The sequence below is a fragment of the Pelophylax lessonae genome, assembly GCF_965119305.1.
Source record: "Pelophylax lessonae genome assembly, chromosome: 4".
Classification (NCBI taxonomy): domain Eukaryota; kingdom Metazoa; phylum Chordata; class Amphibia; order Anura; family Ranidae; genus Pelophylax; species Pelophylax lessonae.
This window is the reverse complement of record NC_138771.1, coordinates 309,295,645-309,315,570: the sequence shown is the minus strand read 5'-3', so window position 1 is coordinate 309,315,570 and position 19,926 is coordinate 309,295,645. Positions and strand designations below refer to the sequence as shown.

At 39.9% G+C, this 19,926-nt stretch overlaps 1 protein-coding gene across 1 annotated transcript; it reads left to right on the top strand.

The window, feature by feature from the left end:
* LOC309552628 (uncharacterized protein) lies at positions 1–18,980 on the top strand (the record flags this gene model as incomplete). Its single annotated transcript, XM_082253568.1, has 4 exons — positions 1–4; positions 9,094–9,708; positions 17,658–17,740; positions 18,774–18,980. 4 exons carry the CDS (start codon positions 1–3, stop codon positions 18,978–18,980), a joined length of 909 nt encoding a protein of 302 aa, XP_082109694.1.
* Positions 18,981–19,926: the final 946 nt, after the last annotated feature.

Here is a 19,926-nt window from a genome sequence, read left to right as displayed (position 1 = left end):
ATGGGTAAGTAAATAAAGGCGCAATCTACTGATTTTGCTAACTGCTTGCACAACCCAAGTAATTGAAAAAAAATGTGCATACATTTTCTCCTGTATTAAAAACAAAGCTTTGTGCACTGGTCCAAATCATTTGGTGGAGGGGGGATTCTGGTGTGGGGTTGTTTTTCAGGGGTTGAGCTTGGCCCCTTAGTTCCAGTGAAGGGAACCTTTAAGGTGTCGGCATACAAAAACATTTTGGACAATTTCATGTTCCCAACATTTATGGTAACAGTTTAGGGATAAGCTTCTTCCTTTTCCAACATGCCTTTTTTAATTTACATATGACCATGAATGTGGGGGTGCAAACTTTAAAAAGTGGGTTGAACTCGTGCTATATTGTCGTTTGCCCTATATCCATCTTGATCAAATAGCTGTTTAATTTGCATGTCCCTGTGAACTTGGTAACCCTGATACCCATTGTGGATCCCTGTCCACCTTATCCATTTATCTAGGGGCTCAGCATAGACGGAACTGTACTTTTTGGTTCATATAATTCTCTAGCACTCCTCTTGTGCTGGGCATTTTCTAGGGGCTCTTACCATCATTCCCTTATCTTAATGCCCCAAATGACTGGTTTTCTCTCTTCTCTACATGTCCCTATACCCTCTTGCCTCTAAACAATTGTTACATCAGATGTGTGCTTCATATAACCTGTTAACCGCACTGCTCTTTTTCTTTTCTCATCTAGAACAATCTGATGGACAGTAGACAGTGACAACACAACATATAACCACTAATCAATACAGTTTGATTAAGGGGAGTAAAATAGGTACCCTTTGTCCTGAAAATGCCTTACTAATCAAGGAAGTCTGGTAACTCAAAGAAAGTAAAGGGCTTAGTTGCCTGAGTATCAGAAATTCCCAGATTGTCTCAAGCTCCTCATTTCAGATTGCCAGGGCCACCTGTAAATCCCCTCCTGTCTGAAAGTTCACCAACTATTTGGTAAATTTTTTAGATAGGCCACTCCTATCCTCATATTGATTAGTGGTTCCAATTGAATAACTATTGCAGTAGGCAACATACACAAAAATATACAATCAGCATCTTTCCACTGTTCTGTTCGGCGCAATTGATTTTTTTTTTTTTTTTTTTATACGCATGCTTATGATGTAGATATCACATTATTATTACAATTTTTTGCTTTTATGGTAACAAGGGTGCATAACATAGGCTGGCTAATTTCTTATCAGGACTTGAAAGAATGTGAATATGTAATTAAAACTTTATTAGTGCCGTGTATTATACCCAAGCAAAGCATTACAAAATGGAACACAGTTTTTATGCAGAATTTACAATTTCTTTCACAATCTAATGCCAAAAGTTTTCCAGATAGCTTTAGGTATAGGTGTCCTAATAGTCTGACTTCTGATCATGTGGTCATCAGTTAGCCTTGAAATTACATACCTTTTAGCTATTGTGCCACTTTGGCTTTGAAGTGTGTGAGGAATGATTAGAATTGATATCTCTACTGGGCTCTGCAGTTTACTTTTACTGCAGAACTTTGCTGAGTTTAGTTCTCCAGAGCTGCTGGGAATTATGACACTTACCTCTGTGTGCTATGCATCTGTGCTCTTCTTCGTCACTTGTTGCTTCATCTGTTATCTTCTTAATTCCAGTAATCAAAAACAAGCACTCCAAAAGTAATTTATTTATTTAGCAATAAACTAATTTAAACTAGATATTCTAGAATTTTCTGTTCATTTTGATACACAATTGCATAATTTGCCACAGTATTTCATTTAAACCTAGGCCATCTAAATGTGCATAATCAAATTATATTTAACATTCAAAGCAAACTCACCCATTCATCCATGTCTCCATGCTTTATTTTATTGAATAATCATTTTGAAAAACACCCCCCTAGCATTTCTAGCCATGACTACCTTGAGTAAGGGCAGCTGAGTCATGCATTTACTACCTGAAAGCCATCTGCCCTTAGGAGGGTGTACTTGGCTGACTCCTGGGATGTATGACATCATTTACTTAGGCCCGGAAACCAGAAAGTAAGTGAAAAAAAAAAAACTTTTAAAACAAGTAAATATGATAGCTAGGAAAGCATATCTACGAAGGCTAGCAGCATAAGGATAAAAAATGGTCAATTGTGATTGAGAGTAAAGTTTGGCTTTAATGAGCTGGTAGAGCAAATTATTTTTCTGGAAATACACTTGCAGTGATTACTACTCACCACAAGATGTCTACCTACATCGACGTTCATAGCACATTAGGTTATTGGCTTCATGTTACTTTTGCTGTCATGCATTATGGTCCTAATTCACAAAAACATAGAAATACATATTGCAGATTTCAGCTGTGAAGTGGTGAAATGAAGCAGTATCACCTGCTACCAAGAAAAAGGTTTCAGATCTTAATGTGTTGTAACAATTTCTAAAATGTTTCTCTTGCTTTAACGCCTAATTCAAGAATCTCTTCTAATGTTGCGAAAAATGCAAAATGTAGATGCTAGGGTTGATTTAAAATTTTTATTTTGTAAGGCATTTTTTAATTTAAAAAAATGCCTTAACACCCTTCCCCCCCTGCAAGGACTACTAGTCCTGCTCATAGGATGTTTTCTCAATTGTTGTTCTATTGATGCCACCCAAGATTTCCAATAGCACCAGCCTGGTAATTAAGAAGGAAGATAGCAAGAAAAAGTGTATGGCCCCATCCCTCCAAAATACCCCAGACCAGTGCTGAGGGGGCATTAGATTCTTCTGCATCTCCAGTGTCCAGGTGCTGGTGTGAGAATTCTTGTCATTAGGGGTTTATGACCCTAATTGGGGAAAACATGTGACCAGTGGACCAGTATTTTAGTTGGAACTGTACAACTTTAAGACTTTAGCATTCTCTCATTATCTAAATCGTCAGGATGTAAAAGAAGCATAGTGTTAACCCGGGGTAATCAATTTCAATAACGCAACATAGCAATAATTTAAACCCCAGAGAAAATAACAAAGCGGATCAACTGAAAATCCCACATGTTAAAAAAGCTAAAGTTTTGACTTCAGTTTTCTTAAAATCCTGTGGCATAATCTAAAACTGGACATTCACGCTAGACACCCAAAAGTATACATGAACTGAAAAAGTTTTGTATATAGGAATAGACCACAATACACCTAACCGCTATGTAGGTTGAATTAGCAGTAAGTAATAGGAGGGAGTTTGGTTTAGATTATAGCCAATAAAGAAGTTCCACAAATGTATTTATTTTTTTATTCCAAACTTTTTTTTTTTTTTTTTTATTAGTTTAGCAAGATAAATTATAAAACAGGGCCTCTGGGCATACCCAGCTCGAGACAAAAAAACAAACACATTAAAAGAAAACCATTGAGTTTACATAAAAATCTAACGTAGCATCTGCTCAGTACTAAATACAGGAGTATGAAGGAGAACAACTTCTGGTATCCACATCCTTAATGTTCCACTGGTTAGGATTATACGCACCTTGATATTGCTGGACTCCTTATTAAATCACAATATCCCTAGAGAGCATAAAGTCTACATACACAAATATCCAAGGGAGCTTAATGTTTCAGGCAGAAGCAGTCGAGCCAGATATCTCACACTTTAGTGAATTCAAGAGAACATCCATGAGAAAGGTAAGTGGCTTTATATATATTCACCAAAGACTGCCAGAAGGGCTATAGTGGGGACCTCCCTGGATTTCCTTTTTAGTATAGTGGCTTTGCAGGCGTAAAAAAGGAGTAAGCTAGGAATGTTTCTAAGCGCCCTACGAAGGGGCTAGAGGGGTCACCAGGCCAAGTAAGCAAACCTCTTAGAGGAACCCCGACCGTAGTCAATGTGGCAATGAAATATGGCACTTCAGCCCAAAAGATTTGTATTTCCCCACAAGTCCAGAATACATGTTTAAAGTCTCCATGTTCTTCTGAACATCTCAAGCATTGAGAGAAATGACCCAGACACATTTCATTTAACCTGGTAGGTGTCAGATATATTCTATGTACCAATTGAAATTGGATCGATTTATCTTTACTGGCCACCAATCGAGCAAAGTGCTAGTCCCAAAATTCCTCCTAATCCTCATCATTGATACCTGGAGCATCCACATGCAACTTAGTCTGAAGAGTCTCCATACCAGTATGAATGGATGGTGTATGAATGGAAGTGTATAAGTCAATTGGGGATGTACCAAATTGGGAAGAATAGGCATGGCAGAGCTGCAGGTACCTAAAAAAAAGAAAGGATTAGGCAGATTAAACTGCTTTTGAAATCATCAAATTACTGTCAGGACATATGTGGCCAAGCGTTGTGATACCTCACGATGCCCAGACAATCAGATCTGGAAGTGAAAATTAAATTAAGCGCAATATCGGTGAACATATGAATTAATTGAATAAATTAAAATTCTTGATATAAAGAAATATAGTTCAAATGGTGAATATTAAATAGTTACCCAAAAATGAATCTTATGTGAAGTATATAAGAAAAGTGCTACTGCAAATATGTGCTAAATTAAAGTGCTGGTGTTCCAGTGCAATAATATATACTTTTTGCTAGTGGTCAATTAATATTATGCAATGAAATTATGCCCCAAAATATCTTCCTTTTTGCTGATAAACCATTGATCTGGTGCAATAAAATTAAAGTTAATAAGCCCCAAAATGTCTTTTTTAACCACAAAAGTGCTAGTGCAATGAATATTGAAAAGAAAGTACTGTTAAGGTGTGTCTGGGTTATTGGGGGTTGATTAAAATAATAATGGGTAAAAAGAAAAATGATTTTAAAAGCCATGTATTTCATATTATGCATAAGAGATTCTGAATGGTGCTGCATGGCGTCCATCTTGTTTTTAAGGTGAAATAGAGTTCATTATATACTTGTTAAACAAAATGTCTCTTACAAGCTTACAAGAGAGCATAGAATTTCAACAATAGGGTCTTATAATTTCAGCAGACATTTCTATTTTCTTTTGTCATAAATAAGCTTATACATTGACATCTCTATCAGATAACAGATGTTAAGGGGATGGTAGTGTCAGTCTGTCTATAAGTATTTAACAATAGACAATGGCTCAGTGTTTTTCAGCAGACATTTAAAGATACATTATTATATGTGAGAAGATATTAGCCATAATTATGTCATTATCTTATGTAAGGCATATACATATATATTTAGGAATGTTATATCACATTTTGGGTTTATATTCTCATAGTAGTATCTTACTTGGACTTAAAACTAAAGTGAATACTAATTCATTTTAAGGTATGTGGTAGGAGTGTTTATATAAGCGTTGTTTTAGAATAGACTAAGTAATAGATCTTCCAATTCTAGACGCTATGCCTGACAGTCTTTGGCATGGTCAAAATAAGTAATGGCTTCTCACTAGTCGACAGGTCAGAGGTCATTAGATAAGAAGAGTGGTAATTGCTCTAATTATTATTTAACATACAGAATCTAATGAATGGTACGATACTGCCCTCTGGAGACAAAATACCAGGTGCAGTTTTGAGATAATTTGAGAAATTCCCATATAAAAATATTATATTGTGTTAAATAATATAATTATTGAAATGGCATTACTTGCCAAGGTGAATGATAGATACAGGTGGACATTTATGTATGTACTGGGAGTCTGGACAAAGTTTTATGTTGTGTTTTATGATTACTCTCACATATAGAGAAATCATCATTTAATTTTATTATACCAAGTATGGGTTAATTATCAAAAGAGGTGTGTCTATGACCTCACCAGTTTAGGTATAGAATATCCCGACCAATTGGGATAATGTTTCATCCCTCTGGGTTTTACTTATGGTAATTTTTATAGCTCTTTGTTCTTACCATATAAAAGACCAACCCAGATGAGAGAGAGACACACATTACACTGCCCATCAGACAATACACTTACACCACACACGCTATTACATTCCTCAATAGACTCATCCAGACATACTCTATTTGTCCATCATTCATCTGAAACTTGAAGGGAAGCCACCATCTTAAGAAAGGCGTCCATCTTAGGACTCTGGTGCCCATTTGAAGCTAGCGGCCATCTTAATTGTGGTAATTATGCCTTGCTATGTTATTTGATTTTATACTCTAAATAGCTGATTTTTGTTTTATAACATTTTTATTAATATCAGATTTAGTGCATTATTTGCAATTTTAAGTCTTCCGTTTTGCATGGCTTATTCTCACTCATCTGCAGTGACGTGACTTTCAGCTATGCATTACGCAGACCATTGTAGTCTGTTTATATAGAACATTAATTTATGGCTTATACTATACCTGGGAAGAAATGGTAATCTTGCTTTCGTTTTACTTTCGCTTTCATTTTGTTTCAGTTTCACTTTCATTATTGAGCTAAACATCACATTGCATTGATTGTTTGAAGTTAGTATTTCTCTGTAGAAGTTATCTTTTTGTGTCATTTCTTGTTTGATCATATATTGTGTTTACATGTCTGGCGAATAAATATTTTTATATATATTCCATACTGTAGACTGTACTCACTAAGGTTGGTATATGCTTTTAAAAAGAAATTAATCAATTAAAAAGAATTCACGACATTGATTTATGGCAATAGGTGAAGACTCTCCTTTTTCACAGATCTTTGCTTATTAACCATAAATAAATACACTGCTATATTCAGAGCAGTATAAATATTCTGACATAAGTACGAGCGCAAGATATTTATTATTAAATATTCTTACAGGTGCAATAAATATTCACAAATATAATCAGAAAAATCACCGCAATCAATGATCCAATATCTAGTGATTATGTGAATAATATAAAGTTCATTAAATAAAGTCCATATTGCAATCCTCCAGTGAAAAAGGTGCAAGCAGTGCAAGCATTTGCATCAGCAAATTCCAAGGTGTTCACAGTGTGTAAGTGAAGATCCTTCCACCACGGTGCTCAGTAAATATGCCTGGGTAACTCACCAGAAATTCTGCTGGTAAGATTATAAACCAGCAGCCAAGCCTTAATCACAATCATTCACCCTGGACTCCTCTCTCCTTTTATATGATGCTTGATCACCACAGCTTAAATATCAGTTTATGGAGAGCCATATAGAAAGGGATGCCACACAGCGTAATACTGTATAGCAAAGAATTTTATTGAAAAAACATAATCTCCAAACACTCACATTAGATGGTGTCTGCCAGACAATAGGGTTCTGCGCTTGTAAAGCCTTATCCACTGTTCGGATCGTTTGCGAGCAGGGATACAACGTAGCAGTGTGTTTGAAAAACCAAGTGTCCTATTGCCACGCCCTACCGGTTTCGTCACCTGACGTCTTCTCGGGACTGAAACAGATTGTGATTAAGGCTTGGCTGCTGGTTTATTTATCTTAAGCCCCGTACACACGTACCGATCGTCGGCCGACAGAACGGCCGACAAATGTTTGTGGCTGGCGTGTTTGTTGTTTGTCTGTTGAAAAGTGCTCAAAACTTGGCCAGGACATTTGTCTGCCGACAGAAAATGACGTCACTACGTTCCACGCTACAAAAGAGGAAGTGAGTGTTTGGCCGTGACCCTTCTGGGCATCTCGCGCTGATTTCGGTAGCATTTGTTTGGTTGACGACATTTCGCTATTTTCCGAGACATCGTTCGAGAATTTATTATGGCGACCGTGAATTCGACCGTTGCTGTTGTTAGTGTTGGAGTTTTGGCTCTGAGACAACGTACGAGCAATAGGAAGAAGAAGCGGACCTCCTGGACGAAAAATTGGTTGCTTAACCGTGATCAATTTTCTCATATGTCCTTGCTGAGGGAGCTCCAGGAAAATAATCCTGATAACTTCAGGAATTATTTGAGGATGACGGATCCCATCTTTTACCTTCGTCTTGCCCTGGTGTCCCCCTATATTCTGAAGCAGGATACTTGTATGCGGCTTGCAATTACTCCTGAGCAAAGGTTAATTGCGACTTTGAGGTATCTTGCAACAGGGAGAAGCCTGCAGGATCTGAAGTTCACCACAGGCATTTCCCCCCAAGCACTTGGAGTCATCATCCCTGAGACCTGCTCTGCCATCATCAAGGTCTTGCAGAAGGACTATATCAAGGTATGTTTTATTTTTTACATTACATTACATTTATTAGTCGCTTCACCCGAATTATTAGGTTTTTGGATGTACAGCAATTGACACAGGCCATTATTTGTAAACTACCCTCTGTCCGCATGCACATAGTAGTAAAGATGTAGATTATCTTAACCATTTGTAAAATTACCCACTAACCACCCCACCATTCTCTCCTATGTGTCCCTAAACGCATTGCGTGTTAACAGTATTTTGAATCTGTGTCATTTTATTACTTTCCCTCAAACAATTATTCCTTGGCCAATGTTTTATTACCTAGTTTATGATTTATCTAAAATACATCAGTCCATCCATTCCCACCTATGATTGTGTATGTTTATGTAATGATGTTAAAACCTTCACTGACCACAAGCCCTTATTGATGTATAAATGCCCAGTTTTACTTACCCATCCCCCCACCCACATGCTAAATCTCAAAGTCAGCATATACCAAAGCTCAGAGGTCTTCAAACTATGGCCCTCCAGTTGTTCAGTAACTACAATTTCCATCATGCCTAGTCATGTCTGTGAATGTCATAGAATTACAAGGCCTCATGGGATGTGTAGTTCTGCAACAGCTGGAGGGCCTTAGTTTGTAAATTTCAGCTCTAGCTGGTGAGTATAATGGGCCATACACACTATAAGATTGTCAGAATAATTTATCCTTCCGATTTACCAAAACCAAATAATATGAGGTCAAACAAACACTTTCAAATCCTATGCAATCTGGCAGGCACTTGCACTACATAGAAAAGGTAAATCTGCACGAAAAATTCTTCAGAGAATCTTATAGTGTGTATGGCCCTTTACAATATAAGAACAATAGGAGGTTGAAAATAAATGTATGTAGATGTTACATCCCCAAATCAAAACGTTTGCCTTCCTGTTGTTTATATTTTTAACAAGTTGCATAAGCATTTAACAGACAACTGTGTGTGTAATTAATAATGTGATGTGCTCAAGCACTAATATTTTTTTTTATTTTTATTTTTTTTCCCTACAAAACGCAGAGCAATGGCTGGAGATTGCTGCTCAATTTCTGGAGAAGTGGAATTTTCCCAATTGTGGGGGTGCTATTGATGGGAAGCACGTCCGCATTGTCCCCCCTCCGAATTCCGGCACATTTTATTATAATTATAAAGGTTTTTTTAGTATAGTCATGCTAGCCATAGTTAATGCAAACTATGAGTTTATTTATTTGGATATTGGCAAAAATGGCCGCAATTCGGATGGGGGAGTTATTGAGCAGACGGAGTTCGCTCGTCGTCTTCATAACGGCACTCTGAACCTGCCATCCAGGGAGCAAACTGTTGAGGGTATGAGCTTTGTTTTTATCGCAGATGATGCATTTGCGCTTGGGGAGCATCTCATGAAGCCCTACCCTCAGAGGAACCTCACCCCCGACCAAAAGATTTACAACTACCGGTTGTCCAGAGCTCGCAGAGTTGTGGAGAATGCCTTTGGGATAATGGCCAACCGGTTCCGGATATTCCTGACGTCCATACACCTGGCACTGTACAAAGTGGATAATGTGGTCTTGTGTTGCTGCATTTTGCACAACTTCCTACGCAGGAATGTACACAATTATGTATTGCAGCAACTGGATACTGACACTGCTATGCCAGGTACAAGTGGAGAGGCCCAACCTCCTGACCAAGTGGAGTCCATGACGTCAATGCAAGTTGGACGGTCAGGATTGGCATCACACAGGGCCCGTCAGATCCGCCAGGAATATCTGGACTATTTCTTGGGGAGAGGAGCTGTTTCCTGGCAGCAATCACTGTCACACAACCAATAAACTTCATAAATAATTTCCTAACAAGATAAATGTCATAGATCTATGATTTTTGAACACATTAAAAAAAAATTGCTATGATTCTGTATTGTGGATTCTAATCATTTGGGCACATATGGCAAACATAATTTTTTGGGTAAATCATGTGTTATATATGTGTGACTTTGGAAGGGTTAATACATTCATCAGTGTGTTTCTTTACTGTAGTCTCTCACCAGCTGATCCAAAGTGATGATGGCCATGTGTTATTTTTGAGCCAGTGGTGTAAATACAAGGGCCTTCTGCACCCCACAAAATTTCCACAAACCCTGTCGCATTGAGAACTAGGCCACACCCAAGGTTCATCTAATGTCACCTTACATTGGTGGTCATTGTCCAGAAGTTGCCCATACTATATATTTCATATAATACATTAGGGTATTAACAATGTACCTACACCTGTTATGTTGTGTTCATTTATGACATCCTTCTCACTGCCCACCAATGTTAGGATATGTCAGTGTTATGTGAAACTTGATCATTGTTCATCTCAAAGTGTTTTATTTATATATATATATATATATAGGTAATGGAAAGTGAACCAGAGCAACGAACAAGCAATACACTATAGATTACACTGATCTCCCTACACTGATTGCTACTGGCAATATCAATGCCATATTGAATCCTAGGACTGCTAGTACCTTGAGTGTTGAGTCACACTTATGCGATGCGGGAAGTCTGCGACTTTGCATCCTTCCTGCATCGCATAAGGGTGACCCGCCACTAACTTTTTCCACAGGATTGTATTAGACAAGTGTGAAGCACTGTGCCATCCAATCCTGATACATCAGAAATAAAGGGTCATGTGCGACTTGTGTGCGTGTTCAGTGCGAATGTAGCCATACAAAGTGTATGTCTCAATTCGCACTGCACTCGCACAAAAGTCGCACATGATGCATTTATTCAGCTGCATCAGGATAGGATCGCACAGTCGTTCCCACTTGTATGATCCGATCCTGTATGAAATGTCAGATCGCACTGTGATATGCGTTTAAACTGTTGGGATCTTTAACATTTCATTGACACCTCCAGCAACTCGCATATGGCAGTGTCCAAAATGCTTTCATTAACATGTAAATATAGGAATAGGACAGCCATCATACATTTAATGCTTCTTTACACAGCTTTAGACCTGGTCCCCCCAACGAAAGTCAAATAAAGAATGGAACACACATTGTTGAATGTAAACATTTTTTGGTAAGAAACATTCACAGGGTTAGGGTGTTTTCAAGTGTTTTTCCCAAACGTGGGTACACTCTTAACAACTGAGTGTCATCAAGATATCATAAAATATTACAAAACATTTGTAATAAAAGGAACCCATAAAAACGTCGTAAAAATTTTTTAAAATTTGGCAATCATGTCCACAAAATCGCGCATTTTGGATTGCAATGCCGTTGCTGTTTCCTTGATTTGCTCGAGGTCTGAGCAACATTGGAGAGCCTCACGTGTTAATTTTGCTAAAGTGCAAGTAGGTAAATCATGATCTGTAAAAAAAATATACAACTGAGTCAATGTGAATCACCTACATGAGGTCATAATAGAGAAACATTTGGTGTCCAGGTTCAATTACTCTTGAGTTAATACCTACCCTGTTCTTATGCTCTTTTGCCCTAGGCTCTTCTTCTTCCTCCTGTCGTCCTCTGATCCTGTTGCTGATGATTCTGCCGGTCTCCTGAGCTTACTATATATTCATTAGGGGTGTGAACGCATGATGACGTCATTGTGAGGGCATGGTCGTAATGTATATATATTAAGCTCCAGAGACGGGCAGAATGCACGGCAACAGCATCGGAGGAGGACAGGAGGAAGAAGAGCCTAGGACAAAAGAGCAGACAACATAAGAGCAGAAGATTGGACAGCAGAAGAGTGGAGAGGAGAAGATCCAAAGAGCAGAGTGGAGAAGACCGGATGAAAATATTTAAGAACATTTCATAAACGTCTCCTGTCGTTATTCACATACACTTCCATTTATGTGGTTAATGTGTAGGGGTACTATGTACCCCATACCCATTCACATAGTGATTAGGGTCTGGGATCTGGGGGCCACCCTTTGTTAAAGGTTGCTTCCAAAGTCCTAGGAACCCCCTGGCTGCATGACCAAAACCACCAGACAGGGTTGTGGGGATGAGGCCCTTGTCCTCCTCTACATGGGAGCAAGGTGCTTTTGGGTGTGCGGTGCAGAGCCCCCCTGGCCCAAAGCAACAAAACCCCCCCATGTTGAGGGCATGTGTCCTGCTGTGGTCCAGGGGGTGTTTGGTCTGCTTGCTCGTTCTCTTTCCTGGCCTGACAAGCTGCATGCTTGGATAAGGGTCTGGTATGGGTTTTGGGGGTAACCCACGCTGTCTTTTTGTTGAGGGCCTACCCTCAAACTCAATACCACACACAAAAGGCCTGGTTGTGAACTTGGGGGGGACACCCACGGTGGGTTATTCAATTTTTCTGTGTAGTTCCCCCTCAAAAATCTTCACAGCGCAAGTGGCCCCGCAAGTCAGAGCATCCTGATCCGACTTACGGTGCGACTTCCATTCAAATAAAGAGGCTCCCATAGGGAACTAGTGTTGACAATTGGAGGCTAAAAATAACACTGATAAAAATCATTATGAAAAAACCTACGTGGGCACACAATTGGCTCTCTGACACTTGGTCCTGGATCCTCCACATTTTCAAGTGTGGCTTCCACGCTGCTTGGCAAGTTGCCAGGAGATGTTGGTTCTGACCTGGCTGGGGATGCCACATCCTCGCATGACGCAACATCTGCAATGTAAATTTGTAAGGGAATACAAGGTTAAACAATCATTGCAAATACACATATTTCTATGATCCCACTACACAAAAATCTGTGCCTACCAACCTTCTTGTTGCTCTGGTGTCTGGTCACTTGTTGGCTCCACCAGAATAACCTCAGGAATAATGTCTTCATCTACATAATACAAAAAAGTTGCCATATCATAAAAGTCACAAGAGGTACATTTGTTAGGACATGGTGCCCTGCTTGATAGCTCTTTTAGTAACAAATATGAAGACATGTACATGGTTATCTACGAAAAATATAGTACATTAATGTTTGACAGTGCATAGGAACCAATTACCTTTAGTAGAATCTGTGCCACCATCTGGGCCCATGTCCTCATCTTCTCTTACAACTGCAGATGGAGCTGCCAAACCTCTCCTCCTCCTTTCCCATTGTTTTGCACGGAGTTTTCTTTTTTCTCCTATTTAAAGGTTTGAATAATAATCTGTGATTAATAGGAATGTTTGCAGAGAAGATTTGTGCAGGAAAGAACGTTCGTTGCAACACAATACATATATTTTTAACTATGGCTTCCTGACTTTTAATGTCATATACTAATAAATCAACACTAGATCGATCTAATCACGACATGACAACTAAAATGAGTAATCTAACTTTTTACATAGACATTATAATCTAGACATGTTAATACAACATACACAAAATTATAAAAAACATATTGCATGTTTAAAAAAAAAACAAAAAAAACTTACTTTTTTTCAGAATCCGATGGATTTGGGCAAGCTGATCCTGCTCACGGTGTTTCAGGTCGGACCATCGTTTCCTAATCTGATCTTTCGATCGCTCCACACCAAATTTTTTTGCAAACAGGCCACCACCTTATCCATGATGCCATCTTTCCTGGCATTGGGCCGGTCGTAATTTGCCAACTTTCCATCGTAATCCATTTTTACTAAAATGGAGACCATCTCCACCATTTCTGCCTTGGTCATGGGTGTAGCCCTTGACTTTCTGGTATCCCAATCACTTCTGCCCACACTAATTGAGCTCTCAGATCGTTGAGACATGGTTCTTAATTAAAAAACGATTATTCCACTGCCTCAGGTGTGTGAGTGTCGCATGTAGGCCTGATATTCGGCACGTACACACCCCTGCACAAGCCCGCGACTGGAGGAGGAGTTGACGCATGCGCTGTATTTAAAGGATGCCAGATCTTTCGGCCGACGATTCGCTAGCGGACATATCGATGGTTGGAGCACGATCGAACGGCGAATCACGACTTTTCCCCACAAACAAAGGTACGACTATTTGATTAGAAAGTGTGTGTTTTGGGCCCTATACAGCTTTTATTAGGAATATCTTTATTATGTCCCAAAATACATGCTATTTTAATATGTTTTGTGTTGTGTTGTGTCTTGCAGGCATATACTGTCCTGCAAAATGGTGGACAATTTCACCAGCCATGAGTTCCTCATCAACTTCATTGATGAATTCAGGCAACTGCCCTGTTTGTGGAAAGTAAAGTCGGCTGAATACAAAACAAGCACCTAAAAAAACAGGCCATTGAACATTTAGTGGCCTTCTACAAGCCCCCCTGTCCTGCGGCAAATGCCGAGTATATCCGCAAAAAAATTGACAGCATTCGCAGTGCCTACAGGCGGGAGGTTAAAAAAATTGAGAATGCCACAAGGTCAGGAGCAGCTGCCGAAAATATACATGTACCACGGCTGTGGTATTTTGATAACCTCAGGTTCCTGGCAGACACATTGGAATCGAGGCCATCAATTTCCACGCTGCCTTCGACTTCGGCAGAGGGCTCAGTGTCTGTAGATCCAGGCCAGGATGAGGATTTCCTGGAGGAGAGTTTTACTCAGGTATGGCATTTCACAATATATTGTCTGCTAAAAATGTAATCATGTAACAAAATTATAAGCTAAACCATAATTGACCCTTTATGTAAACTGGCATAGCAAGGGGTTGGCATGACAGGCAACCACCAGGGGCGCAGGCCAAGGGGGGTGGGTCGCAAAAACATTGGCATTGTTTTAGTGATTTTTTTAACAATCCACTCAGCCTCCACACCCCAGAACCCCCAGTTTGCAGGCGGATTCATGCAGGTGTAAAACATTGAGAGCTGCTTCATGCAGGTGTAAAACATTGAGAGCAGCTGAGCCAAAAGACCAGGAGACTGAGAGTGCCTCTCACTGCATCCCCAGCACACCTCCAGTCTTACAAACACTGCTGCATCCCCAGCACACCTCCAGTCCTAACAAACACTGCTGGAGCCTCAGCATTCCTCTGGCTCAACTTTTTTTAAAACAAAACTAACAAACTAACAGCTCCTGCAAATGATACATCCATCCTTGCTTCCATGTCTCTGGTCTCTCACTCTGGGTCAGCAAGGCAGGTGGCTTCCTTATTCCTGTTTTCCTGCAACGCTTCACCCTCAATGCCCTACATCAAGCCCTCTGCAAGTTCAGGCCCCTCTCTCTCTGCAACCCCCCTCCTCTCTCTCTCTCACACCCCTCTTTCTCTCCCTCTCTCTATCTCTCACCCCTCTCTTTCTTGTTTTTCACACCTGAGACAATGATTGCCCACTAGAGAGCTCTACACTGGGCAAACAAGGGACAAATGAGAAACATTTAATGCCCTTTTAGATTTTTTTTGGGGGGGGGGGGGGTTGTTGCCAAATACAGCTCCTCAACAAGGGCACTGGAGACCCTAGATACGCCACTGTATGTAAAGTCTGCTATTTGTTCACAATAATATAACAAACATGCATTTTTATATACACTATAACATTCTAATCAATTGTTCATTTCATCAACAGGGAAGTGTCACTGAGGAGGAGCCAGGTTGCAGCCAGGAGCCTGCGGAGCCCTTGGAACTCTTTCCAGCACCACCTCCTCCTGCCACACGGAGGCAAAAGAGGAAGCACGTCGATGATATCACCGACGAATTCATACATGAGGCCACCATAGCCCTACGTAGGAAACCGGAGGCAAATTAGTCCTTCGGGAATATGGCGGGCAAAATTTTAGGGCAGGTGGACCTCAGGCAGTGTCACTATGCCCGAAAAATTATTCTCGATGTGCTGCAAAAGGCGGAAAACGGCGTCCTTACTGAGCACAGCCACGCGTGCGAGGAGCACCCATGCCCTCCACCTCAACAACACCCACCACCTTGCCAAATGCCACATGGCCAGTGGCAATATGGCCAGCAGGATCCAAACCTGCCCTCATGGCAGCCTGATTACAGTTATCAGCAGTTATAATTTTTGTAACCCCCTATTATTTATTTTACCCCTGTTTGTCATTTTCTAATTTAATTTAGTCCAAATGGACCTTTTTTATGTTTATTTTTTAAATACGGAGAGTATTAATATTTTCTTTTGGTTTTTTCTGAGATCCAAAAAATAAAGAAAATTGAAAATAAAAAATGGCCTATCTGAATTTGTTAACATGTTTAATATTGTGCATAACCTGAAAAATATGTTTTATACATTAATTCATAAAAGAATAAAGGGTCATATCAATAGTTAGATCTTTGGTGTGAAAATACAAAAATAATGGTGAAGAGTTAAAATTATTTAATTCTAAAATTTGATAGAACAGATAGAATAGACAAACATTATCTTCATCATAACAGAACACATGCCTTTTTATTAGAAAAGTATGGCATTATGAGCAGCATCTTCCTTCTTCTCACATTTATCAAGATGAGCATGTGCTCCGCATTTCACATATTTTTTGCACTGCCGCGAGCCGAAAGTTCTTTCTGGATAAAATGTTGAGTTTACTAGAGAAAATTCTTCCGGGACCTCATTTGGTTTGATCATACGTGTTGGGATTTGTAGCTGTGTGTCGGCCGAATTCTGTACTGACTGGCGAACAATCGGCCGTTCTGGTGTCGGCATACAAAAATTTTAATGCTTGCATGACAGATTCTGTTTGGCAGAATGTGCGCTGACGGCTGTCGGAGGCATCATACTAACAAGCGTACAATCGGCAGATCGTTCGTCGGCCGACGCTTGTCTGCCGACGATCGGTACGTGTGTACGGGCCTTTACCAGCAGAATTTCTGGTGAGTTTACCCAGGCATATTTACTGAGCACCGTGGTGGAAGGATCTTCACTTACACACTGCGAACACCTTGGAATTTGTTGATTAGCACTGCTTGCACCTTTTTCACTTGAGGATTGCAATACGGACTTTATTTAATGAACTTTATATTACTTTTTATCACATAATCACTAGATATTGGATCATTGATTGTGGAGATTTTTTTATTATATTTGTGTATATTTATTGCACCTTACCAGCACTTTCTTTTCAATAGTTCATTGCACTAGCACTTTTGTGGTTAAAAATACATTTTGGGGCATATTAACTTTAATTAATTTTATTGCACCATATCAATTGTTTATCAGCAAAAAGTAAGATATTTTGGGGCATAATAATTTCATTGCATAATATTAATTGACCACTAGCAAAAAGTATACATTATTGCACTGGAACACCAGCACTTTAATTTAGCACATATTTGCAGTAGCACTTTTCTTATATATTTCACATGAGATTTATTTTTGAGTAACTATTTAATATTCACCATTTGAACTATATTTCTTTATATCATCAAGAATTTTAATTTATTCAATTAATTCATATATTCACAGATATTGCGCTTAATTTAATTTTCACTTACATTTCACATAGCATTGCTATGGTTCATTGGCTGCATCTCTGTTAATATACTCTTGTCAGTAAAGAGCCTTGATTACACGTGTTCCATAAGACGCTGATTCCTTTAATATTTAATCAGATCTGGAATTGACTAAAACTCAGGGAAGAATGTATTAAACCACAGAGGTGTGTAGGGTGACCAAAGGTGGGTGTTGGCAACGCACTTAGGCATCCTCAAAGGCCAGGCCTACCACCCACACTGAGAGTGTTATTGGGAATGATGTTTGCTGTCCCTTGTAGGGAAGGAGATTAGAGACTCAGAAGAGCCCAAATACGCTCCTTCCAATACTACAGATGAGTTGGTGTCATCCGAATTGGCCCAGGTATGGGCATGTGTAAGAAGCGCTGCCAGAAAATAGGAATACAGATCAGGACAAGCCAGTCCCCCTTGGGTCAAGTGCCTACATAACTTTTTCTTGCTAAAACGGGGAGAAGTGGATTTCCACCAGAAGAAGGAGAGCAGAGAATCAAATTGTTTGAAGAATTTTTTAGGGATCCACACTGGGGAGTTTCTCAAAATATACAGGAAAACCGGGTGAATTTTCATTTTGATTAGGTTGATTCTTCCAATAAGCGAGTAAGGAGTTTGTCTCATGCTTTCGGTCTCTGTTTGGTAGTATGTAGCAAGGGTATAAGTTCAGATGGACAAAGTCTATAATGTAATTTATTTTTAATTATAATGTAATTTTAACCCTTAGGTATCTAAGGGATGTTGTCCATGTACGTGGCAATGCAGGGTCAGCTACTGCTTGTGACCATCAGACCCCGGAGTCTTATTATTATGGGATCCAATAGCTGCTTCCATCCCAAGCACTGAGATTATTACTTCGAGGCTTTCTACGACATCTGAGGCTAGGGATGGTAGAGATCGGGCCGTAAATTCTTCTGTTAAGGAAGTTTCTGATGGGGAAACAGCCCTACCATATAGTGCCTTGTAGTAGGAATGAAATTCCGCCATAATATCTGCTGGGTTAGTAAGCCGATTTCCAGTAGCGGACATGATGGCCGGGACAAGAGTTTGCAAATGGGGTTCCACCACTAGGTTGGCAAATAACTTCCCGTATTTGTCCCCGGATTCAGTGTACTAGCCATAATTTTTGCATCAGACTTAAAGAAGTGTAATGAAGGGATAGGTCACGCGTAGCTTGAGCAAGTAGAGAAAACGAGGTAGAAGAGGAGTCCACTGTAAATGCGTCTGCCACCTATGCTCCAAGGACCTAGTATGAAAGGTAAGATCCCTCTTAGCTGCCTTAATAGCAAAAATATACTTCCCTATTATGGTAGCCTTAAACACTTCCCAAACCATGGAATGAGAGGCAGAAGACTCATTATATTCCCAATATTGGGTCATTTTAGGGGAGACCTTCTCCACCACTGTGGCGTCAAGGATCCAGCGTGGTGCCAGTCTTTAACAGCCAGGCTGCCTCCCAGTGGAGATGCACAGATTCAGCTCCAGAGAAACGTGGTCAGATAAGGCAGCTGGGAGATATGTCACCGTTTTTACAGCCTTTAAGGCCGGAGCATCACAAAACAAAAAGTCTATGGGGGGATCCTGAACCTTGAGTGGTTGAGAGATAAGAAAATGCCTTAACTTCTGGATGCTTCCATCGCCAGGTCTCAGTAGGGCCCATGCCCGCAGCCCAAGCTGAGGATGAGGAGAGCAGAATTGGAAGTATCCAGTGTCCCATCCAAAGTAGTATTGAAATCACGTCCAATCACTAGCTTGGCGGCCTACAATGCGGCAAGTTTTTCACATATTGTATACAGAATGGTATGGTCAAAAGGAGGTGGAATGTATACATTTTCAAAAGCCCATAATGTAGCACGAATATCTAACAGTAGGATATTGAATCTGCCCCCTGGATCTGTGATCATTTTCTCCACTGTACCAGGTATCGCCTTATGTAGGAGGATAGCAACTCCTCTGGCAAAAGTTGAGTATGTGGCGTGAAACGTCTGTCGCACCCAGGACCGCCTGAGAGTCAAGGTCTTCTTATCCATTAAATGGGTCTCTTGGAGAAATAAAATATGTGATTTGTGGGAGTTGAGGTATTTAAAGAGTATAGATTTTTTGGAAATTATTATTGGGACCACGGATATTCCACAAATCAGGTTTAATATCCACATAATAGGTCTGTTATTTTAGGCTGGACGGAATAGGACATTAACACAGGAGGCCCCGCCGGGTCCAAAGAATGTCAGAGAAGGTGCCATCGTGCCGTTAAAAAGGTGGAAAATGGAAACACACAAAAGACTCTGCATCATATGTATAGAGCTAAAAAATAAAAATTAATCACTAACCTAGGCCAACTAAAAAGGAGTTCACTTCGATCCACATCAGGATTAGTTCACTATCTCCTGGCCATATCCGTGGTTACCTGTTGGAGGAAGGATTCCTAATCATAGTGGCGCTGTGAGGAGGTTCATACAGGCTGTTTTTTACCAGTGTTCTGGTAAGGAGATAAGTGGATCACTGGGGTGACTGCAGATTTAGCTTCACATCTTTATC